The sequence below is a fragment of a genome, unplaced genomic scaffold (assembly GCF_019419815.1).
Source record: "Pyrus x bretschneideri cultivar Hongxiangsu unplaced genomic scaffold, Pyrus_bretschneideri_v1 Contig26, whole genome shotgun sequence".
In the NCBI taxonomy this organism is placed as follows: domain Eukaryota; kingdom Viridiplantae; phylum Streptophyta; class Magnoliopsida; order Rosales; family Rosaceae; genus Pyrus; species Pyrus x bretschneideri.
Genome location: NW_025999568.1, coordinates 4,217,877 through 4,242,698, shown reverse-complemented (window position 1 = coordinate 4,242,698; position 24,822 = coordinate 4,217,877). Strand labels below are relative to the sequence as shown.

Here is a 24,822-nt window from a genome sequence, read left to right as displayed (position 1 = left end):
AATAGGCGAATACTGCTTTGTTGGTTTACTCTTAATGAACAATGTTTTTGTGTTGGGGTTTAGTATAGGTATAATTTATAAATTTTCATTTGTTAGCGTCTTCTATTGTTTTTTTGAAGATATAAGTTGAAGTTCCTATTATACCTCTAGATTTAATGGGAAAAAGATAGCGTTAGAGAAAAAGACCAATGATGCAATGCAACACATTATTAAGTTTAAGGGCTAAAAAAACTAATTTGAGAGTCTAGAAACTAAAATTAAACTCGAAGTAAAATTTATGACTATTGTTACAATTAAGCTCCTAAAAAAATAATAATAAACCAGTCAGCGTGATTCGGTTCAGCCGGGTTGGTCCATACCAAATTGATGGACGGCCCCACTCTATGCAGTGGCAGGACGTTTAAGGCACTCAACCGATCACGTTCTTATCCAACGCCTGAAAAGAGATCACCGACCCAACACCAACGTGGTTATGTTTATACCAAGATTTAGTGGGCCCCACCAAAGTTCCCCCTCCTCATCTCTTTCAAGTTTCAAGTTTCAGGCCAACTCCGTGTGTGTTATGTTATATATACCTCCCTCCTTCAAACCAGGAGTAGGAGCGCAGAAGAAAATTCGCAAAATTTTACAAGATCAAAGTTAATTCGAGGAATTTCGACGATCACGATTGAATCAGAAAATGTCGTGGCAGGCGTACGTCGACGATCACTTGATGTGCGACATCGACGGCCACCATCTGACAGCCGCGGCCATCCTCGGCCACGACGGTAGTGTGTGGGCCCAGAGCTCCACCTTCCCCAAGGTTCTCTCTCATTCTTCAACTTTCTCTCTTTCCGATTACTCTTCATTGTCATTTTATTATTTGATCTGTGCTCTGTTTGTTTCCTCGGAAAACTTCAATTTTCTCGGAAATTGAAGTAATTGGATTGCAGATGCGGGACTTGTGAACCTAATGGATACTGATTTCAACATTTCAATTCAGATTCTGATAGGAATCGATTTTTGTTTTTTTTTTTTTGTTTTCTTAGTGATGATCGGTAGGGTTTGTGAATTGTGATTGATATTTTCTGTTTGGTTGCTGAGAAAATGTTATCCGTTGTGGTAGTTAGTGAGTGACGGAGACTAATATTGGTTTGCTTATTTTATTATTTATGTGCAGTTTAAGCCGGAAGAGATTACGGCGATAATGAAAGATTTTGATGAGCCAGGGTCTCTTGCCCCAACTGGATTACACCTTGGTGGGACAAAGTACATGGTTATTCAGGGCGAGGGTGGAGCTGTGATTCGTGGCAAGAAGGTTTGTTATTTTGCTCTTCTCCTTCATCATGCACTAATTGGTCATTGATGTCATTGCTTTGAATTCTTTTGGTGTAATTCGGGTTAGGTGTGTGTGTTTCGAATGAAAACAATGTTTTCGAGAAAATTCCTTTTCGAAAGTGTTTTTCTTGATTAGGGTTTCAGTCCATGACTAACACAATGTCTGCAAAAGGTTTTAGGTCTTTGTTTCCTAATAGTAATAATGATAATGAACAAGTAAACAATTTTGGGCAGAAATGAAATGACTAAGAAAATGCTCGTGTGTATATTATCCAATATAACTTCTTAAAAATATGACATCCTTGATCAATCAAGGCCTTAGAAGATAGCAATTGTGCATGAGACGAGAGTATATTGTTCGGTTTCTAATGGAACATTTACTAAATTATTCGCGATATAAGTAGAAGAATTTACATGAAAAACCCTACATTTTCAAGAATTCGCTTCTTTAGATTAGGCTTGCATTTCTCAAATGACAAGTGAAAAAGAAATGGGGTCATTTTATGTTCATGTGATGGATCTGGCGGTGAATTGTAAAGGAATTAATTCACTCATGAACAGCTTACTGTTGTTTTGCTCAATCCCATGGCTTCTTAATCTTCACATGTGAGCTTTTAGGCAGAGTAAAAAAAAAAAAAAAAAAAAAAAAAAAAAAAAAAAAAAAAACCCCAAACTCTAGCGTCATGGGTCTCAATTTGTGTATTTTAGATTATACAATTACATATCAAAAATCATGTTATAGATACTCGATGATATTTTTATATTATAATTGTTCCCCAAATGAGCCTAATTCTCAGGCTGGTTTGAGTTTGGATCTAGACTCCTGTAAAAGTAGTGGCTGAGCTTGAGTTTGCTAGCAGGCAAGACTCAATTTATGTTCTAATAATAGCCATTTGTAATTGAAGATGTGGACGGTTTATTTGATAGTTTATGAAAGAAAGGTTTTTTCTGGTCATTATTTGAGAATAGAGGATTATTAGCCTAAATTGCTCATAAGGGTTTGCAATGAAAGCTGTAAAGCAGTATACGTGCGCCCGTGTCATAAGTAGTGGTCCTCATGGTTGTTTCAGCTTTTTGACTTATAAAATTGTTCACCACCGATTCCATCTGTTGAAGTTTCTTCATGTTGCAGTCAATATTCTGCCTTCTCATCTGTTGCTAATTTTAGAGCTTTAGATAATGGTATGTCCTTAAAAGAATAATAATAGAGCTTCAAGAGTCCCACAGGTGGACCGCTTAAATATTCCTCTTTTGTGTATTCAGATTTCCTTTTGGGTTCTTTGTTATAAATTTTAATTAGTCCCTCTCGATAATAGTCTCACATAGCTAAAGTACGCAACCACATGGTTGTCTAATTGCATATGATTTATCTGCTGTAAAGTTTAGTACCAAACTCTTCCCAACAAGAGGATGCCCCTCATGATTATGGGGTCCATAACTTTGCGGAAGGAGCTACGTACACTTGCAACCACCGAAGCTAATTTAAACCGAATTGCCTTTTTCATGTGCCTTTATGATGTATTTCTTGCTGTCTATGCAAATTGTGTCTGGTCTATGTGTTAATGACATGCTGGATTTGATTTCCTCTGCAGGGCTCTGGTGGCGTAACTGTGAAGAAAACCGGCCAAGCTCTGGTTTTCGGTATATACGAGGAGCCCTTGACTCCAGGACAATGTAATATGATTGTGGAGAGGTTGGGAGACTACCTGATTGATCAAGGCCTATAACTCATATCACCGTCATGATTTTCATACACTGAAGTTGTCTTTTTCGACTTGCATATACTTGCTGGTTATATGGTTTGAACTGGCACTGTTGGTGGTGTTACTGAAAATAACCGTGCGCAGACGGATGCATTGCCTTTTGGTGTTCAAGGATTTGTTCATTTCCCCGATTTTTCGTGTGTTTCTGAATGTGTGTATTTATTCGCTCAGCTCATTGTTTGCTCCTAAGTTCTGAGTATCCTTGGATTTCACCTTATTACGATGTGGTAAAAATTATTTGTTCAATTCCGAAGAAGAAATGTTGTTGTATAATATATCGATGGCTGAAAATCTAGTGTATTACAACACTGTAAACCGTAACCAACTATTGGGTGGAAGTTGGACAAAAACGAGCCTTCCATGGCTGGAGAATAACTTGTCAATGCCGAACTCCTCTTGGCAGGCCCAGTGCTCCAAGTGCTCGACAAACGGCCGCAATGAATTTATACGGTAGTTGATCTATATGTTTGATCTATGTCATGCATTGCCGAGTCTAATAGGGTAAGTTTGTAACTAAACACGGTTTTAAAGTGATTGGTTGTATGAACGGTTGAGTTTGGTCCTGAACTCACAGGGCGCACCTTATCCACCATGGGAAGGTAGCAAATAACAAATAAGAGAAAAGAAAAAAAAAATTAAAGCTAGTTTATGGTAAAACTACTACTTTCATTATGATTCGGATTGGTCGTAAATAACAATCAGTATAGCTTATCCAATTAAGATTTTGATGAATTTTAAAAGATTTTAGAAATATAGGAGTATTGAAATAAGATTTTAAATGAATCTGCCAAACTCTAGTGGTATTCAATCTTGATTTCAAAAAGCATGTCCAAATCTGGTGGTATTCAATCTCGAATTTTTTAAAATGTTTCAGAATCTGGTTGTATTCAAAATTCAATGAATTTGTAGGAATTTAGGAGTTGAAGGGTTCTGGTGGATTCTAGAGTGGAAAATATAAATACCAAAAGCCCTCACAAATCATGCCTTTACCCTTAAGATTTCTTCGTGATTCCTCCCTCTACAGAATATGAGCATACCTGGATATGAACGAAATCTTCTTCTAAGCAAACATGTAAAGGTAACACGCCAAGAAATTTACAAAATTCTTTTTCAATTTTTTTGTCTTCTCTATATGGCCAAATCTTTATCTCATTTCTCTTTAAGAAAGACAACCAGTAATCAACAATTTTCTTGTCTTCTCATGGTCAATTTTGTTTATTATTTGTTTTAGGGAACCTTGAAATCTCGATTCAACTTAATTGAATTCTAAGCATCAATTTCTTTGGGTGTTCTTTTTTTTTTTTTTTTTTTTGTTCAATTTCCTTTCTTGATCTTGATATCTCATAATCACCCCATATATGTTGTACTTGCCAACACCACTCCCCTTCATCACCGTAGAAATCTTCTTTTTTTGGTATCCTCGTTGTGACTTTTGGCATCTTCTGTGAATGCTATAAAGCATAACAAAATTCATATAAAATTCCTTTTAAATCCACGTGATGTCTATGTGAATCCAATAAAATTCATGAGTCTATATGAATCTATTAAAATTCATAGACTCCATACGAGTCATAATTTCATTAGAATTCATCAAATTCTCAATTGAATACTATCACCTCTAAAGTTGACTACTTCTCCCAAGTTCTTAAAATATGATATTGATGGGACGTTGAAGGTACAAAATATGGGTAAAGGGGGAGGGAGGTAATGGTTGGGTAGGCCACGGCTGCAAGGAAGTACTAATTGTGAATTGATGTGAGAAGGTTCGTTTGCCCATCAAGTCGAATCTATAATTCTTCTATACTATATATCAAAATAAAAATGGCTTTTGGCATCATAGAATGTTACTCATTGTCTTCATACGGAAATCTTACAAGGATTTAATTTCTCACGTGCACACACAACACACGAATGTGAACTCATCATTAGTACAAATATAAACTTGTTGAGGGCAGCTGTAGGAAATTGTCGAGTAGTGTTGAAGACTATCAAATATAGGGATCAAATACAAATATACATAGAGATCTAAAGCTGTTGAGATCATCAGCAACTCATGATCTCATGCTGGCTACACCACTAAACACACCCCATGTTAATGTGAGATAACCATACACCCCAATAATCATTTTCTTCAAGCTCTCAATATTACACTACTCTCACCCTCCATTGTAAAATAATCTAAACCATAACCACTAAATGTAAACAATGCCACCCCAACTATAATTTTCAGAGAAAACAAGAAGGGGGTTATACTTAGGGTATAACAATATTAAATTATTTTATTACGTGTTATAACATGAATGAATTTTACATATTAACTTAAAATTAAGGGAGACTTTGGATATGGTCCCTAGCCACTAACATTCTTTGACTAAAACCTTAATTGTATTCAATTTTTTTTTTTTTATCAAAGTCCCTTGACTTTGTACACCTCATTATTGCTATTGATATGTATCTCATATGTTTGATATTAATTACTTGACATATTATGGGATTTAAAATCACATATTATATGGCATATAAATTAAAAACAATTACTCAAAAATTTTGATTGAATAAATAGATAAAAAAAAAAGGTAACAGTATAACTTTGAAATAATAAATGTCCACTGAATGTACTCATAGTGTTCAAAAAAATTAAAAAAAGGGGTACATTTTATTATAGAATATGTATACATTATAAATAAAAAATAAATTGATTTTACATTAAAAAATGGATATATTTTACATAAAAAAAAATGGTACATTTACAACAAAAAAAAGGGTGTATTTTACATATAAAAAGTGGTACATTTATAAAGATAAATGGGTGCATTATAAATTAAATTATGAGTATAAATAAAAATTTTTAAAATATGGGCACAAAATGAAATTAATATATGGGTACAAACTAAAACTAAAAAGTCGACAAAAAAAAAAAAACTAAAACTAAAAAGAAAATTGGTACAAGTTAAAAAATGGTTGCAAATTAAAAATGGTAAAAACAAAAATAGAAATATATGATACAAAGTTTAAACATAAATATAAATATACCAAATATAATGTGTGACATCCCGTCCCGGGATTATTAAAACGCACGTGTGAAATTACATTATTGCCCCTAGTTCGTTTTTGTCACGTTTTTGGTTGTTTTGTGTGGTGTGGCTTGTGTTGGACCACACACACACACTATCACACTCTCCCTCTCCCTCTGTCTCTGTCCCGTGTCTCTCTCTCTCTCTCCCTTCCCGTTCACCTTAATACGTACGGACAAACCCACAACCCACCAAATCCTCACAGATCGAAGAAACTAAGGACATCTTCGAACTCGTGAAGCTCGTGCGAGTGCAACCATACCATTTTCAGGTAGGAACTCTAACGTTTTCACGTCGATTCGACAATGGCAGTTTTGAGCACTATTCATGCAAACTTAATCTAGCATGTTTTTGGATTTTTGAAGCTCACAGGTGTCTTAGTGAGGTCCCAAGGAGCCTCGGAGTGCTTCGTTGGACGAATTTGGACGTCGGGATCGTCCTGCTCGAAGTTGGCCGGTTTTGATTGTTTGCACAGGTAAGATCGCGTAAGTTTTAGCCCTTGAAACTTGTTGGGACATGTTCTACTAGTTTAGGGCTTCATTTTGGCGTTAAAATCATGAAAAACGGTTGAGAAATGTGCGAGAAAACTCTAGTTGCAGGTTTTCCCAGTTTCCGGCGCCGGCGACGTCGTCGGAGTTTGAATGAAGAAGGTGACGGAATATTCCGTCAATTCTGACGGAATATTCCTGACGCCGTTAACGGAATATTCCTAACGGCGTTAGTTGACGCCGTCAGTGTGCGCCGCATGTGCCTGCGCGTGGGGGCGCGTGCGGCGGAGGAAAATTTTTCTAAAAATATGGTTGTGATCCTGAGGTTGTGTAGAGCACGTTGGTATATTCATTTGTCCATTTTGAGCAATGTATGAGAAGTTATTACGAGAAATTGGTTATGTGCTTTAAAGTTAACGTTTTTATAGCTATTTCGCATATAGGTGACACGTACCCCGAGGACGAGCGTGCACACGCGAGGCAGGGGGTCTACGACCCTTCCACATACCAGTGAGTGGGCTTTTGTTTTCCGTATATACCTATATACATTTATATTCCCAGAAATTGTTTGAAAAGGGGTTATTTACGTTATGCCATGCACTTTATTATTATCGTTTATGCATAACGGCATGCATTAGTAGAGGCTTACATATACATATGCATATTGGGTGCAGTGGACGCACAGGTAAGTGCCAGGTAAGCGTTATTCACGTTTATGTTTCAGTAGTGGTTTGAGATAGTTAGAGAGCTCATAACCTGCACCCCCGGTGTTAGTGCTCCCGCCCGTGGCCAGGGCACAGTCCTTCACGTGATGTTCACCTCCCGCACCTTATGCTCACCTTGGACTCAAGGTAGGTGCACATGCCTGTCGTACAGACCACTTTAGGTGGTTCCGACTCGTAGGTGACCCACGATTATTCGCCCAGTCTTCACGTGATCGTAGCACTTATTTACACCCAGGCCTGTCGTACAGACCACTTTAGGTGGTTCCGACTCGTGGGCAGGTTTAGATATTGAGATTGAGATTTGAGCTCTAGATGCAGCCGTACAGGTCACGTTAGGTGACTCCGGCTGCCAGATTACATGATATTGATTTGATTTATACCTGGGCACTTGCATATCATTATGAGATTTCGGCATGGCATATTATTTGAGCATGTTTGGCATATGTATTATGTGTTTATATTTTCTGGGAAGTATACAGGTTTTACGGTGAGGGGTTAGAAAGTATTTTATAAATGGTTTTCGAAAGCTTTGTTTTTGCCCACTCACACTTTTGTTTTGCGCCCCTCCAGGTTCTAGTTGAGTAGCAGTTCCGATGGTTTCCCAGAGGGCTTGTTCGGCACTTCTGACAGACACCTATCATTGTAGGGTCACCTTCGGGTGAACTATTGTCGCAATTTCTTTTGGACTGCTGTAGACCTGCTCTGAATTGTGTTTCACTTACGCTAGCACTTATTTAGTACTTTATATGCTAGTTTTTAATTTATTCGTACTTTTATATTACTACTTTATTGGCTTCCGCACGTGCACATGGCTACGTCACCTTCGTGTGACGGCCAGCACGCTCCGATCACGGTCGGGGTGTGTCATAATGTTTCTAACACTAAATGAATATGTATTAAAAATAAAATTTAATTATGTTGGTATGTAAATAATTTATAACTGAAATAATGACATTCATTAAAAACTAGGGACCTTGATCAAAAAGTAAAAAGAAATATGATTTTAATCAATGCAATAGAAGAAATAGGAATGAGAACCTAATTAATTTCTCCTAAATTTAAACTAGTAAAAGAAAACAAATTAACAAAGAATTGTCAACGAATTTATATGAGAACCCTCTAATTATTAACTATATATTTGGGTGTCTCTATGATCATGAACAACAACAAAATCTCATTTGTTATAAATATGTAAAAGTTAGAGAGATAATATTTACTAGTGACTGGAGCAAAGTAGGTGTAAAATATCACACTATAACTATAACACAAGGGAATGAGTAATAAAAGTAGGAGGAATAGATACTGATGTTATTTATCTTTCATTTCTTTCTCTCTTCTATATCTGTTGTGCTCTATTTATAGAGCAACTCCGTACTATTACATGTTGAAAATTTACAACACACCTTTTGAAAAATGATCTCCTTCATTTCCAAGTCCACATATCAACACTGCCAATGTTTTCATTCATCTGCCAATGTTGCAAATCCAATCTATGTGGGTATTGAAAAAATCTACCAAAGTTTTCAATATTACCGTGGACATTCATTAACCCACTAGCATATTCAACATCATTAGGTTTTTGACTCCATTATGATTTTTTTTTTTTTTGGTAAAAACTCCATTATGATTCTTGATAAGGAAGTAGGTTAAGGTCATATGTTGGAGCAAGTCCATCCCTATCCAAACTATATACGTGTCGTAATGTTGGTACATCTAGAACAACCTTCATTTTTGACCCACCCTTAGAAGTTAGAACCAATGAGAAAATTAGACACTCTGGTCCAATGCATGGTGACTCAGTAACGTACGTGGGTGGGTGGGTAGCTTAAAGGATGTAGAGCTTATCCTCTTTTGTTCGTACCATATAACATAAGTCAAAAATTTCAAACCATGTGTGAGAAGATAAGAATCTTTGGATAAGGCAACGTATGAAAAGGAAACAACCAAGGCAATGCATAACTTCAATAAGCAAGTTTTTTAATTTTATTAAAAAAAAAAATTTGGGAGACAGGTGGAGTGCATGGATTCTTGGATGGTGTCTAGATTAGCTAGTGGTCAATATTTGTACCCATAATTAAAAATAAGAAAAATTATCAATTGCATCTTCCATTTATTTTTGAACAATATTTGCATTCATGTCTCATACATTGCGAATAACGTATTTTCATCGTATAAATTTTTGTATAATCAAAATAGTTCAATTTTTTAATCTTCATTTAATTATTTTCTGCAAAATTTAAATTAGAGATCGTTTAGTTATTTGAATGTTTCAAATAAATATATAGACTAGGGTTCATGAATATATTATTTGGTACTCACACTGCCTATTTGTTCCACATATCTGGATGCATAAACAATATTTGATCTGAAATTTTTTTTGTAGAAATAATTTTCAAATGTAGAATAAGAATTTTGATTATAAAATATATATGGTGAAGATATGTTAATTGCAAGGGTTTGAAGTATTATCCTTTCTAGTTTTTAGAATTTAAAGCCAGTGTATGTGTTGCCTCCTTACCTAAAACTCATAGAATTTCCATGTAATCACCTGTCATAGGTATGCACTTTTATAGGAAGCAAGCAATCTAATCCACTCTTTATGAAAATGTGTTATATATTCTTTTGTATGCATATATATGCGTGCCAATCAGCTCAAACTTAATAATTACATTTACATGAAACTTCCTTGAAAATATTATCCACAACTTTCTTTTGTTGTTCTTCTTCTTCTCCTTCTCTTTTCTTCCTCAAGATCTATGGTTGCAGGTGGTGAAGAACAAATGCTTCAAGGTCCATGCTCGATCACAAAATATGACAACTACAGAAAAAGGGAAGATAGCTGGATGATCGTGAATGAAGATGATGGTCATGATGATATGTACGACACCACATCCTCGACGTCGATTTCGAATAGATCATCGACGTCTTCATCGGACTTAGTAGATTATGCAGCATCATCATCAACATCATCATCGTGTTCTTCTTCCTTGCATTCGCATGGATCGTTGTTCGACTTGTCAGATCTCATGTCTCACCTACCCATCAAGTAAGAATAAAGAAAAAGAAAACCCATTTCATCAATATAATATATTTCTAATTTCTTTTCCATTAATTTATAACCACGATATGTGGAATTAGGTTTTGGATGTTGGATAGTTTTTCCATTTTCCACACAATACATGAAAGAATAAATATCTAACTAAGAAGCATAAATAATATATAGCTTAGACTAGTCGATCATGGAAGTGTGCTGGTTTTGTTACGCCCAAACTCAAATCCTGTGTCTCATAAATAAAAATAGTTTAGAATATCGTATTGATAGAAATTTTAATTAGCATGATATGTGCAGGAAAGGACTTTCAAAGTACTTTGAAGGCAAGTGCCAATCCTTTACATCTTTCTCAAAGGTCAAGAGCGTTGAAGATCTTGTAAAGAAAGAGTTACCATATAATCAAAGAAAGGCACTAAAAGCAAGCAAGAGCTATGGCGGTGGCTTGGGTTCTTATCGACCGTACACACTTCCGAAGGCCGCCATTTCTAAGAGTAACAAGGCATCGACTACCTCATCTTTTCCGAGCAGATCAAGAAGCAACTCTTTTGGTAATAATAATGCTACAATCCCCCCAATTCCAATAAGAAAGAAGTTTTAACGTATCGTACGTGCGCCGGTCTGCATGTAAAGTTGTAAACTACACAATGTAATGTATACTTGTTAATATTTCTTTTTTTTTTTTTTTTTTTACCTTGGGTGGAAGTATATACTAGTTAATATTTTGAACCTCCTGAAGTTGATCTAGCTACTGGCTTTTACACAGACAAAACGGATATTATATTTGTTCTTCAGATGCGTATATTTCTGCAACTTTTAATTAACATCTAGAATTTAGAAATATAGGCATAGATTCCATGCCTGATTTGAAAAAGAGGAAAGAAGGTTGGGTTAAATCTTAGAAAACTCGACTTGTATAAATAGACATGACAATGGAGCGGTGCGGATTGAGTTTGCTTGCCCTCCTATCTAGGACATCCCCTATATATTTGCCCCAAAAACTTTTTTTGGTGTGTTCCATTAGTTGATAATTTAACAGGATATTATTAATTGTCAGTGGTACTACAGTTTAATTATATATTTCTTCATTTATAAGTGAGAGTCTCAAGTTTAGTTTAAATTTATATCAAGTTCAACACCTAATTATTATGACTGACCGTTGTGTAACTTAGTACATATAATTTCTCTCATAAAACTAGTACATAGTTGTATAATAACCAACTTATTGGTAAGTGGATCCTTTAAAGACATCAAATATACTCATCAATATTTGATTACCATGACCCCTTTGAAGAAGGATAATATATACTTCCCAACGAGAGAACGTACATATCTCACATCTTACAATTTGTATTTGGAGATTGCAAACTCTAAATGGAGTTGGTCTAAACGGCTAACTACCGTTCAATATTAATCCAACGTTGGATGAGAATAAGTGTTTATTTAAATTTCGTTGTTCTACTTTCTCCATTGTTACGAAATTAGATAACAAAATTAGCCTCATTGAGTCTCAAATTTTAGTGCTAGCAAGTATACGAATCGGATGATAGTATAGCTTGAAAGCACAAATATCGTCCCACAAAGATCAAATTTATTCTAAAGTCTTACTAATTAAATTGAAACAAATTGTAATTGAGAAGCTTTAACGGAAAAGAGAGAAAAGTTGAATTAAACTAAAAATGAAGTACGACTTGAAAATAAAATGCATGAAATAATGAAATTAAAAACATAAGAAAAATGAGACATAGGGCATCCAAATTCACTGTAACTCTAAGATCCCACATCGCCCAGGGGAGTGATCCTTATATGTATATTCCCATCCCAACCTAGCACGAGGTCTTTTGGGAGCTCACCGGCTTCGGGTTCCATTGGAACTCCGAAGTTAAGTGAGTGGCGCACGAGAGTACTCCCATGATGGGTGACCCACTGGGAAGTTCTCATGTGAGTTTCCAAAAACAAAACCGTGAGGGCGCGGTCAAGGCCCAAAGCAGTATCGTGCTACGGTGGGGTCGAGCTCGGGATGTGGTGGGGGCCCGGGGCGGGATGTGACAGTAACCATTTCTATTGAATTCCCTTAATAGTTATGCTCAAGTAGTTCTCCAATATTGATGATTGATTTTCCCCAAATTATTCAACGGCCATGGTTGCATCAAAAGTATCCTTACATGTTAACCCTCTATGGCATCTAGATGGATTTAAACAAGTGAGAACTCATTAAACTCTATGGAAATTATTGGAAAATTACATAAACCCTAATTGCATGGCATCTACAAATAGCTGTTTATGGCACCAATTGCAAGAAGCTAAACCCAAGTTAAGTCTGACATCTACTCTAACTTGCATCAAATCAACTTAACTTAAACCTAGATGGTGATCAAGCATCTAAATGAAAATCATGCGCATTACAAATAGCAAAAGATACTCAATATGGAATAAAAGCTTGATAATAACAATGCCACAAGGCAATTAAGTATTCATGATTAGAATACATCTTAGCCCTAGCAAAGAAAAAACTCCAATGTAACTCTTCCGCTTTGCCCTTCCTTGCCGCAGCCCCTATGTAGACTTGTGCGTTTTTTCTAGTTGTTGGCTGACTCACTCAAGAGGAGAATGAATCTCCTTATATTAACACCCACGGCAAGCATTGGAAATACCAAGAAGAAATGGTCAAAAAAATGACCACTAATCCTTGCTCTAATGGACCCTTAAGTCCTTATCAAACAAAATGAAAAATAAACAAAAATAATAAAAACTAATAATTATGTTTCTCCTAAAAGTCATTGAATAGCATCCTATGTCCATTTGATCTCCAAAACTGCTATGTTTCCGCTTCTTATTGTAATGCATATGTCTTGACACAGTTATTTAGGCTCTTGCTCCATTGGAATTACTTTAAGACACCCGAAAAGCTCGTTTTCCACTTCTTTTTCATGTAACTTCGGTATTGAATGCCTATAAAATAAATAGATTTTAGTGCATTTAACCCATTCATATAAACAAAACCCAAAGGAAATATATGATAATAATATATGAAAATACGACCACATCATCTTTCACAGTTGAATTAAGATTAAACAATCAGATGACCACAATTTTTTATTTTTAATTTTTTATTTTTCCAAAAAGGGAGACAAGTGGTGGCAAGTCACGATTATTCACCCATTCCAAGAGTCGGAAAGACCACAATTTTTTTTTTGAATTCTAGGGTCTAGGAGAACAATACAATTACTTCTTATTATAATCCTTTGATAATTTTAATTGGGAGCAACTCCCAAAAAATCAGTATGAACTTCTCCCCAGTCTTATTTATCTCCTAAATTTCTTCATGAAAGAGAGCGCAAAATCAATATTTTGCAGTGTCAATAATATTATTATTTTAATCTTCTAATTATGCTAATATAAACAAATAAATAAATAAAGGCAAAAGCCAAGATTTGCCTTCTTAAGTTTAATCTCTCATTTTTCGAATTCGATACCAAATTAGGTTGCTTATTGTGTGGCTTAGCCGAACTCCCTCTTCCCTTAGTGTAAAAATATCGATGTACTAAAAAAAAGTTTAATCTCTCATTTTCTTTTATTCAAGCGATATGAAAATTATTAACCAAATCTAAAATACAGGAGAGGAACCACTTAATACTACGGTCTAATGATATTCCTCTTCACTTGTAAGTGAGATGTCAAAATTTGAAGCACATTATTGCTAGCCCATTGTGACGCTAAACCCACTCCATTCCCCATAGTGTAAATAATATCATTTCTTAAAAATAAAAATAAAAAAGTTTTAACGAAACACTCCAGATACTATTCACTTTTAATGAAAATGACATTTTTACTCTAAAAAGTCACTCATGGAACACTTACAACATCTTTTTTTGTCTTTTTTATTAAAACTCAAAGTTTTAAAGTTTTTTAATTAGTTTTCCTATAAAAAAAACACACAATAGAAGAATATAAATTTGGGTGTAGAGTAGAGCGGGAATCATTCTGCTTTAGCCTAAATCCATGTGTCATTCCTATATTGGGCCTCTTTAACTATTAGCCCACACATGGCCCAAAAGCCCAAAACATGACAGGCACTTCTAGACGATTTATTACTTGAGTTGGTTGGGTTACGAGCCTCCACACTTCAGTCCCTAAATCACAGAGAAAACAATTCGGCATGGAGTGATTCCAATTTCCACCATTTTCCTTATTTTTCCTGCGATTTCTGTTTGGGTGCTTAGCAAGATCATCCTGTACACTCTTCTTCACCAGGTAAAACACTAAATTTCCAGCTTTTTCCATTCATATTTTTAGTATACTTTCCAGAACCCTAAATAGCAAACCTTAAACCCTAATTCTTCTCTGAAAAAACCCCATTTTCCGCTTTTAGGGTTCGGAAATTCATCGAGTCAATGTAGTTTCTTATATATTCTGATTTAGTTTCATGTTTTATTTTCTGATTCAGTTTTAGTTTAGTTTCTATAAATACACACACGCACACACACACACACGCTTATTGTATGTGTTGGAATTTGAAACCCTAATTGTATATTGATATATAGTGAGAGGAAGCAGTCGATTATTATACACAAAGCGAAATGGCATTGATGAAAATTGGCATCAACGATCTCCCTAACTTCGCATTGGTTGAAATACTTTGTTGACTTCCTAGTGGTAAATTTCTTTCTCAATGCAAGTTTGTGTGCAAGCGTTGGTTCACTCTCATGTCCACCCCTAATTTAATGGACCGCCTTTTGCTTCTCCGAACTGGAAATGGAAAGAAAATGCTGGTGGTACGCACTTTGATAGACTGCAATGGGGAGGAATTCCTAACAGAGTTCAGTCTCCGTCATCTGAAGGGTTAACTCCTATGTTGAAAAGGCTCCAGAATTTCTACGTGCTGAAAAAAGGGCCAGTTGTGGTAGTTACTTACGATGATTTAATTTTGTGCACTGATGGCTGGTATTATCACAATGATTACTACATATGCAATCCGTGCACCATGGAATGGGTTGCTCTTTCTCCACCCCCTACTCACTGCTTCAACATCATGCCAGTGCGAATCATCTGCGACAGGCCACCTAACCATAAGGAAGATGTTTCAAAAAAAAAAAAACTATAAGGAAGACAATCGGAATGGGCATTTTATGCAGCTTAATGATCAGTATAGGTGCAGGGTTGTGAGAATTCTTCCTCCTAATGATGAATTTAACTTTCACCCCGATGGATATTCCAACGATTTCAACGTGGAGATTTTCTCTTCGGAGACTGGAAAATGGAGAGAGTTAGTTGTCTCTTCCCCACAAGGAATTTATTATGATACGCTCGACAATATGGGCTTTGCGTACAATGGAGTGTTATATTGGTCAGGTCACCGTGATGGCTGTTTTCTGGTTCTTGGGTTGTATCCCTTCACTGATTTATGAATGTAGTTTCACTGTATTTGATGTGCCTGTACATGAGAAATTTGTAGTTGAGTGCCCAACAGTGAGTGGAGGGTTGGTGCGGATGAGTGACTATGACAGAGTTACTAGAACCTTGTTTGTTTGGAATTTGAAAGAACAAGATGTTGATTCTATAGTCGAGGGAGATAGCAAATTGTGTTTAAGTAAACAGGAGGTTTATTCCCTAGACCGAAAAATGTGTCCGGATGATGCTGAAGTTGTTCAGAGGCTACCTTTCGACCCAAACAATGAGGATATTTTTTATCTACTGGTGGATGGTGATATTATCTTGTGCAAGATTCGTACAAGAAAGTGGTCAAAGATAGTTGAAAAGATTGCACTCAATGCCCCATTTTACTTCTACCCGTTCGTGCTCCCATGGTGGCCAACACCAGTTCCCAGATTACCACTCCATGCCCCGCCGTGGTGGAGGAGCTAGCAGCTCACCAGCATATGGGACGCATCAAAAGTACTAAACTCTTCTTTATTAAAGTTGGACTATTTAGCTTTGATATATTTTCAGCTAGCAGTAGCTGTGGACTAGTCTTAGTTTGCTGCAGTGACGTGTTTCTTTTTATTACATTTACTTGATCTACTGTGGCTTCCATCTTACGTTTCCGGGTTTGCTGTGAATTTCAATTTATTCTATATTATATGCGCCGGTTATTTACTAAAGCGGAAGTTTCCCATCTATATCAATGTATTAAAAGGCGGAGGCGTAGGCAAGGCGTTCCATGGATCGCAACGTTTAGGTGTAAGGCGAAGATTAATGGGACCTTAAATAATAGGTGTTTGCTGAGAAAAACAGGAGAAACAGGGGACTCTTGTGGGCTTTAAAAATAAAAGAAAAACAGACTTGGCCAAAACACGTCATTTTGGGCCGTCTTTAAAAAAAAAAATTTCCTCTTCGTCTTCCTGATCGTCTTCCTCATGAGGACGCCGCACACCCTACAACCCTAAACCTAGATGACATAGCCTTCAACTTCGATTTACCTAGACAACAGAGCCATTCGACTTTGATTTCGGATCGCAGATGGATCTAGAAATGCTCGCCAACCGCCTTTAAGCGTGCCTCAGCCACCTAGGCTCGCCTTGACCACGCGTAGGCGAGTTTTCATCCACTCCCACTGGGCAGAGGTGTTATCACTCCTGCCCCACCTCAAAGACGCCTAGGTGCACGTCGAGGCGTGTCTTTTAAAACGCTGATCTATATGCACTATGTTTGGTGGGATAGGACTTGCTATATTGGTCATGATGTGTTTTGTACTATGCTTGGTTGGATTGGACTTGCTATTGGTTGTGTTCTGTTTTGGCTTCGATTTTGTTTCCGATTTCTGGTTTCTGGTGCTTATTGAGCTGTAGAGCAGCTCATGGTTTCCTTTGGTTTTTGGTTTGTTTAGCTGCTCTGGTTATGGCCCTCTTGTGGCCCTTGCAATTCATTTTTTTGTCTTCATGATCTTCTAGAAATCAGAGTGCAATTGAGGCTTTCGTAGTTAAGCGCCCGTGTCGTATTTTGTTTTAATTTTTTTTTTTAGCCGAAGGTATAGAATATCATAGGTAGTCAATGGAAGGAAAGAGTGGAGGAGGAAGGATGGAGAAATGGAGAATCCATGAAACCAAATTTTGAAAGAAAAAGCATTTCAACTAGGTTTCGGTTTTTAATTTTGGCTCCACTTACATTTTCTTCCACCTCCATCCCTTCTCTCATTCTTCTCCAATACACCCGTCTTTCTAAAATGATAGAAACAAGATGGTTACCAAACGACCCTTAAGGCGTTAATTGCCGATCCATTTCTTTTATATTCTTTTTAGGTTGGAACTTATCTACTAATTTGGTTGGGTGTGGTTAGCTTCTGCAAAAACTGTCTATAAACTTTGAAAAATATTCAACTTGCGCTCGCATTTATTGCTCTCCTCTTCCCTCTCCGTACACGACACCAACAAGCCTAAATAATGCTCCTTTTCCCGTCGGTCCTTGGACGTCGATTAGGATTGTCGACGACTGGCGTGTGAAAGCGATCGCAAAGTTTGTAGTTTCCAAGTATAACAAGACGGTTCATAATACTAATTATAACTGGGTTTGGAACGGGAAGTAAGTTTTTGAGGTTGTTTTCGACGGTAACGATGTTTGAGCAAACACAGTAGTGGGAGTATTTTTGGGGGATGACAAGACTTACTAAAGATGGGGGTGACATTTTAAATCCTAACAAATTTTGAATTCATGCCGGGTACTATTTTAATTAAGGAACGTGTTATTTATGATCCGGTTTCATCCTAACTCATTATGCTTGATTTGTTTTCAACCGTTCAACTTTGATCCAACGGCTCACATCCCGTTCACATGCACAGTCCGCACTTTAGAAACCACGATGTTTTAAGTAATCTAATCTAAACAACGTAGACAAGAGTATCTGGATTGGAATGCATAGGGAAACAAAGCCTTCTATTAAACTATGAGCCCACATTCCCAAGTAATTATCCAATCAATTCACATAAGGCCCAACAACCCAAATCAAGACACGCAGACGCAGTTACCTGTTGACGGTTTATTTACTTTTGAGTGTCGGTAACATTTTACCCTTCCCGAACTCCACTCTCAGAATCCGTAGCGAAAACAATTTGGCGATCGTGGGACTTTATAATCCTCTTTCTTTATATTTCTTGCGATTTTGCTCAACAAAATCATCCTGTTCAATCTTACTGACCAGGTAAAACCCTAAATTTACAGCTTTCTGTTTAATCCCAGTAGAAATTCTCCACCTTAAATCCCAATTTCTAAATTTACGGTTCATAAATCCATCGAGTTACAGCAGTTTCCTACATATTTTGATTTAATTACATGTTTTATTTTCTGATTCTGCGTATGGTTAATTTATTGCTCAATTTATTGTATTGAAATTTGAAACCCTAATTGTATAACTCTGATTGTATGTATATGTTGTTGTATAGTGAGGGAAGCAGTAGATCGTTATCAGCAAGAGAAAATATGTCGACATTGATGAACATTAGTATTAATAATCTCCCTGAGTCCGTATTGGTTGAAATTCTTTGTCGACTTCCTTGCGCTAATTTCATTTTTCAATGCAAGTGCGTGTGCAAGCGTTGGTTCACTCTCATCTCCAGCCGTTATTTTGTTAACCGCTTTTTGCGTCTGCAAATTGATAACAAAATGCCGGTGGTATGCACTTTGATAAACCACAATGGGGAGGAATTCCTTAACAGAATTCAGCCCTCGTCGGAAGTGATACCTCATATGTTGAAAAGGCTCCAGAGTTTGCACGGTTTGAGTAAAGAGCCAGTTGTGGTAGCCACTTACAATGACTTGATTTTGTGCTCTAATGGCTTGTTTGATCAAACTGAATACTACATATGCAATCCATACACCACGCAATGGGTTGCTCTTCCTCGCCCCCGTTGGGGACGCGACACCATAGGCACCATGCCAGTGGGACTCATCTGCGACAGTCCTTACTATAAGGAGGACGATCAGAATGACATTGTGGAGCTTAACGATAACTATAGGTACAAGGTTGTGAGAATTCTTCACCCTAATGATGAATTTAACTTTGATCCTGATGGATATTTCTACAACTTCAAGGTGGAGATTTTCTCTTCAGAGACAGGCAAATGGAGAGAGTTAGTTGTATCATCCCCACAAGGAATTATATATGACACTCTCGATTATATGGCCTTTGTGTACAATGGAGTTTGTTACTGGTCGGGTCACCGTGATGGCTGTTTTCTGGTTCTTGGTTTGGATCCGTTTGCTGACCAGGAATGTAGTTTCACTGTATTTGATTACCCTGAAGACGAGAATTTTGTAGTGGAGTGCCCAAGCGTATCTCGAGGGGTTGTGCGGATGAGTGACTTTCACAGAGATACCAGAACTTTGTATGTTTGGGATTTGAAAGAAAAAGATGATGATTCTGTGGCTGAGGGCGGTAGCAAATTGTGTTTGAGTAAACAGGAGGTTTATTCCTTAGATCAAGAAATGTGTCCGGATGATGCACAAGTCGTTCAGAGGTTAAATTTCGACCCTAATGACAAGGACATTTTTTATCTAGAGGTGGATGGAGATATCATCATGTGCAACATTCGTACAAGAAAGTGGTCAAAGATTGTGGAAAACACTACACTCGATCGACCTTTGTGGTTCTACTTGTTCGCCCTCCCATGGTGGCCAACACCAATTCCTAGCCTACCACGGCCGGCCTCAGCTAGAGAATAGCGGAGGAACTATGAGGACTATTAAAGTACTAGACTCTTACTTTCAGCTAGCAGTGCACTCGTAGTAGTTTTCCGCGAGGCAACTTGTTTCTTTCAAGAAGTGATGTGTGACCGGCTCACTGTGAATTTCAGTTATTCCATATTATCCGCACTGGTTATTGTTTGCAGGAATGTGAACATCAGTTAAATCTGTGAATCTTGTTGCTTTGTGCTTGTAGAAATTTAGTTTTAGTGCTGCTATTGGTCATGTTCTTCTGCTTTGGCTTTGCTTTTTATTAGTTTGTTATGAATTTGTGGAGCCTTTTTTGGCTTTGCAGTACTTGTGGGGTTCTATACGCTCTTGAAGCGTTTTTGTATAAAACTTATAGTTGTCGGTGTCTTTTAAATGATTTTTATAATTTTGTGGCGTTTAGGAGGAGATATGCTGAAATATTGATGCAAATAAAAACATAGAAATGCAAATGAAGAAGAACCAAATGCTAAAAGAACATATCAGATTCTCTCTCTATACCAACTAGCATCACACAGCTCAAATGCTCCAGACACTCTTCAGTGGAAGAATACTGAACTACAAAACAACCTAGCTGCTGCGTGTTGGGTCAGAAAATGGATTTCCGCCCGGAAATTCATGGAGACGTGACCGTTCGGTTACGAAGTCTGCTTGATCGCCTCAGCGGAGTTGTAACTTCTCCGTCTTTACCACCCGCCTAAATCGACACAGAAAAAGAACAAGAAGAAATAATTAATTTTCATGATGCGAATAAATTAGTTTCAAACACACATCTTTAATTTAAGCAAAAATTTTCTGCAACCGAAAAGTTCTCACCTTTTTCTTCATGGCCATCTGAGGCGTACTAAAGCTTCCGTAGGAATGGGAATCCATGGACGAAAACTCTGACTCCGACGGCTGCACTTGAAAAGAAATTGACTGAGCTCTGCTCCCCAACTTTTTTGAAGAAACAGAATAGTTGTTTTCTTCACTTTCTGTCATCTTATTTTTCATATCACAGGTCCTTAGAGAGCTGCTGACCTCTCCGACCACAAGCTCGCTGAGCAATTCAACTGTCGGTGCCTTGCTATGGAAATACTCCCCGGAAGCTGCCCCGGTTGAGTGCTTGGAAGACAGAGACATCCTTCTGAAAGATGAGTAAACATGCTCAATGCTGTCGTCTCCCCTACTAGGTAATGCCAAGTTGTATCTCTCTGCTGTCACAGGCTCATAATATGGCTTTGAGGGCGGAGAAGAACTGTTCCCGTTGATTTTCTTCTGCTCTATTACCAGAGGTTTAGCAGAAGGACTTGCCATCACACGAGAATCCCTTTTAGTAGCATTCCTTCGCTTAAAGCGAAACACCGACACCAAAGAGGCAACAGAGGCAACAGTCACAGAAAATACGGAAACCCCAATAGCAGCTGCGTAAAATGTTTTCGATTTCATGAAATTGATCAGCTCCTCCCTCCAGTTCCCTTCTGCTTTTAAATCGGAAGCCTCATCAAAGCTTATATCATCGTTATCCATGGTCTCTGGTATAACAGGTTCAGCTGCCATGTTGGTTGAAGACTCTTCTGCTCCCTCCATTATTTTCTCAACTATTCCATCATTTTGCTCCGCTGCAACCTCTCCTTTTTCGAAAGCATTTGAAACATCAGACACTAAATTCTGATGATCAAAATCATCAGACACGGATGGTCCAACACCCTGAAACTCAGAATTCTCAACTATGTCACCAGAAATATCTTCAATATCTTCAGGTTGTGGCATCACCACTACTTCACCCAAGCCATGAATTCCTCCTTCCTTTTCTTCTTCAATTTCTTCAGCTTGTGGCTTCACCACTTCTCTCATCTCATCAGCAAGTTCAACATCTCCCAAGTTCTCATCTTCAACCTTCGCTTCATCCTCAATATCTTCATCAATTTGCATCTCTTCTCCTTGAACGATAACCTCCTCGGTCCCCATTTCAATAGCTCCTTTAATTACTTCCACAAAGCCCGTATGTCTTTCTTCTTTTTGATCCCAAAGATTACCTCTACTTTCAAGTTTCTTCAACAAAGCAGCTTCAATTGTAGAGTTCTGAATGCTGCAATACGCATCTTCCATGCCTTCAAAGTGTGTTTGATGGTTCATTGGAGACATATATGAGGCAAAGAGAACTATAGCCAACAAAAGAAGCAAACTTTTTAATACCCCCTTCAATTTCCCGATCTTCTCTTCCTCAACCTCCTCATATTCCTCCTCATCACTCCCCTCAACTTCTGCATCACCTGCTTCAATGTCTTCATCACTCAACTCAATTCCCTCATCTTCTTGCTTAAGAGTCCCATCCGGATGAGGCAAAGCCAAAGAACCAGGACTTGTAACAGCACCAACTTCCTCATCAGTGGCTTTCTGGTAATCAAAAGAACGACTATCATTCAACTCAATTTCTTCATCTTCTTGCTTAAGAGAGCCATCCGGATGAGGCAAGGCCAAAGAACCAGGACTTGTAAAAGCACCAACTTCCTCATCAGTAGCTTTCTGGTGATCAAAAGAACCACTATCACTCAACTCAACTTCTTCATCTTCTTGCTTAAGAGACCCATCTGGACGAGGTGAAGCCAAAGAACTAGGACTTGTGACAGCGCCAACTTCCTCACCAGTGGCTTTCTGGTAATCAAAAGAACCACTTGTACTGGTGCTGAACCCAACGCCATTTTCTAGGCCAAGAAACAACTCTTGCCGCCTGTTGGGCTTGTAGCGGAGGAACTGAGGCCTCGGAGAAAGGTAATTGGTTACCGGGTCATATGGCCTTGAAACCAAATCATCGGAAAGAGCCTCATCAGCATCATGGGATTGAAAACTTGGAGGGGATTTTGGCAAGGCTTGAGACAAAGAATGATTAACATTATCAATAGCTATATGGGATTTTTCAACATGGGTATTCGAAAAATCTGGTTCGGAGGCCTCCTTTCTTTCCCCTAAGATGTTCTTTCTTGAAGCAAGGGCCCTGCTTTTGGAAGCTGCAGATATGGATATGGTTGGTGACATGTTGTTCTTTGTCGTTGGTTTCTTGGGGCTCTGCGATTTTTCAACATGGATATTTGAAAAATCGGGTTGGGAGGCGTCGTTTCTTTCCCTTAAGATGTTCTTTCTTGAAGCAGTGGCATTAGATTTGGAAGCTGCAGATATGGTTGGTGACATGTAGTTCTTTGTCAGAGGTTTCTTGGGGCTCTGCTGATTGGAGTTGCCCACTTGCTGATAATATTGATCGTTTTCGTCTGCATATTCATGAAAAACACAAGTCTTGATAATGAAAAAAAACTAAAACATCTAAACAATCAGAAGACTTCAAATGCTTCGTTTCGGATTCGGAGAAAACAGGAATTAGATATGGAGAGAGAGAGGGAGAGAGAGAGTACCAGATGCAGAGGGCTTTGGGGTTAGAGGACGCTTTGGGGGTGTCGATGAAGGAATCCTCCTCCATTCCTTATCAGAAGATTTTACCTCCATTTCTTGCACTTTGTTTTTCTGGGTAAAAACTTTGAATTGATTGAGAATATGTGCATAATTTCTGGGGCTCGAAAGATGATATCCACAATGTACCAAAGTAGAGCGTTGGAGATGCGATATGACCGTTGGATGAAAGGTAGAGCGCTGGAGATGCGGCGATATGGCCGTTAGAGATTATAATATATAAATACAGAATCCACATTTTGAATTTTTGACCGGTGGAATGCCTGCTTTGCAACGGTACCAAAGTACTGTATATCGTATCTGACGTGGATGATAAAAAATCTTACCTATTTCTTTTTTCCTTTTTTAGATCGTTTACTTATTTCTTTTTCTTTTCGTTTTAACACTTATTATTAACTGTATTTTTTTCATTGTCGATTGTACACAAGTACCACTTGAACTTGCAAGCATATGCGCCAATATCACTTAATTTTTCAAACTATTATCAAGGGAATTATCGGACTGGGACTATACGAACCACCAATTTTGGCGCCATATTGACTTATGCAGTGTTATTTTGGAGCCAATTTGATTCTAGCCAATCCATGACGTTAATTGACAAAAAATTCATTATAGGTGACATGTTTTAACAACAAAATTAAGGGAGATTTCATGAAAAGAGTTTGGGCTAATTTTATCTTAACAAAAAACTATGCTATAACTTTATTTAATGAAAAAAAACTTAAATTTTAATAAAGAGGACAAAGGAACTTAAATTTTAATGAAAATGACACAATTTTAATATAAAAATTAAAAAAAAAAAAAACTGACGCACTGGATCTGCACGTCCATTACAGACACTGTTTATGGAACTGAACATTACTACACTATTTATCAAACTTAACGGTACCACACTATTTATGAAACTGAACGGTACTATACTATTTATGAAATTGAACACTACTTATGAAACTGAATGGTACTATATTATTTATGAAACAGAACAGTACTACACTATTTATTGGTCCAGATTCATAAATAGTGCATTGTTCTTGGTTCACTTTTATAAATGGTGCCTAGTTATTGGGTCTAGTTTTATAAATAGTGTATAGTAATTAATATATTTTCATAAATAGTGTCTCATTCTTGGTCCAGTTTCATAAATAGTGTCTAGTTCTTGGTCCACTTTCAAATATAGTGCCTAGTTCTTGGTCATATGTCATAAATGGTGTTTAGTTCTTGGTCCAGTTTCATAAATAGTGTATAATAGTTGGTACAATTTCATACACAGTGTCTCTTTCTTGGTCAATTTCATAATTA

The 24,822-nt window shown here is 37.3% G+C and overlaps 4 protein-coding genes and 1 long non-coding RNA gene across 7 annotated transcripts; 4 read left to right on the top strand and 1 right to left on the bottom strand.

The window, feature by feature from the left end:
• Window positions 1–567: 567 nt before the first annotated feature.
• Window positions 568–3,355, top strand: LOC103936373 (profilin). The gene is made up of 3 exons (XM_009346208.3): window positions 568–802; window positions 1,160–1,297; window positions 2,910–3,355. The coding sequence occupies exons 1-3, from the start codon at window positions 680–682 to the stop codon at window positions 3,042–3,044; spliced, it is 396 nt and encodes a 131-aa protein (XP_009344483.1). The 5' UTR covers window positions 568–679; the 3' UTR covers window positions 3,045–3,355.
• A 6,053-nt stretch (window positions 3,356–9,408) lies between these two features.
• On the top strand, window positions 9,409–11,210 carry LOC103936372 (protein OXIDATIVE STRESS 3 LIKE 2). 3 transcript variants are annotated; one of them, XM_048587117.1, is made up of 3 exons: window positions 9,409–9,924; window positions 10,120–10,413; window positions 10,717–11,210. In XM_048587117.1, exons 2-3 carry the CDS (start codon window positions 10,124–10,126, stop codon window positions 11,015–11,017), a joined length of 591 nt encoding a protein of 196 aa, XP_048443074.1. In that variant the 5' UTR covers window positions 9,409–9,924; window positions 10,120–10,123; the 3' UTR covers window positions 11,018–11,210. The 3 variants fall into 3 exon arrangements, 2 of the variants coding, with proteins under 2 accessions (XP_048443074.1, XP_009344482.3); XM_009346207.3 differs by having other exon boundaries at window positions 9,410–9,924; window positions 10,134–10,413; XR_007259462.1 differs by lacking the exon at window positions 9,409–9,924 and having other exon boundaries at window positions 9,947–10,413; window positions 10,703–11,210.
• A 3,320-nt stretch (window positions 11,211–14,530) lies between these two features.
• LOC125478692 lies at window positions 14,531–16,513 on the top strand. Its single transcript, XR_007259460.1, has 2 exons — window positions 14,531–14,670; window positions 14,961–16,513. It is a non-coding gene; the product is annotated as an uncharacterized LOC125478692 (long non-coding RNA).
• A 1,829-nt stretch (window positions 16,514–18,342) lies between these two features.
• On the top strand, window positions 18,343–20,448 carry LOC108866334. The gene is made up of 2 exons (XM_018644776.2): window positions 18,343–18,550; window positions 18,792–20,448. Exon 2 carries the CDS (start codon window positions 18,829–18,831, stop codon window positions 20,068–20,070), a length of 1,242 nt encoding a protein of 413 aa, XP_018500292.2. The 5' UTR covers window positions 18,343–18,550; window positions 18,792–18,828; the 3' UTR covers window positions 20,071–20,448.
• Window positions 20,449–20,525: 77 nt separating this feature from the next.
• LOC103936371 lies at window positions 20,526–24,049 on the bottom strand. Its single transcript, XM_009346206.3, has 3 exons — window positions 23,469–24,049; window positions 20,896–23,327; window positions 20,526–20,776 (listed from the first exon to the last, which is right to left on the bottom strand). Exons 1-3 carry the CDS (start codon window positions 23,557–23,559, stop codon window positions 20,696–20,698), a joined length of 2,604 nt encoding a protein of 867 aa, XP_009344481.3. The 5' UTR covers window positions 23,560–24,049; the 3' UTR covers window positions 20,526–20,695.
• Window positions 24,050–24,822: the final 773 nt, after the last annotated feature.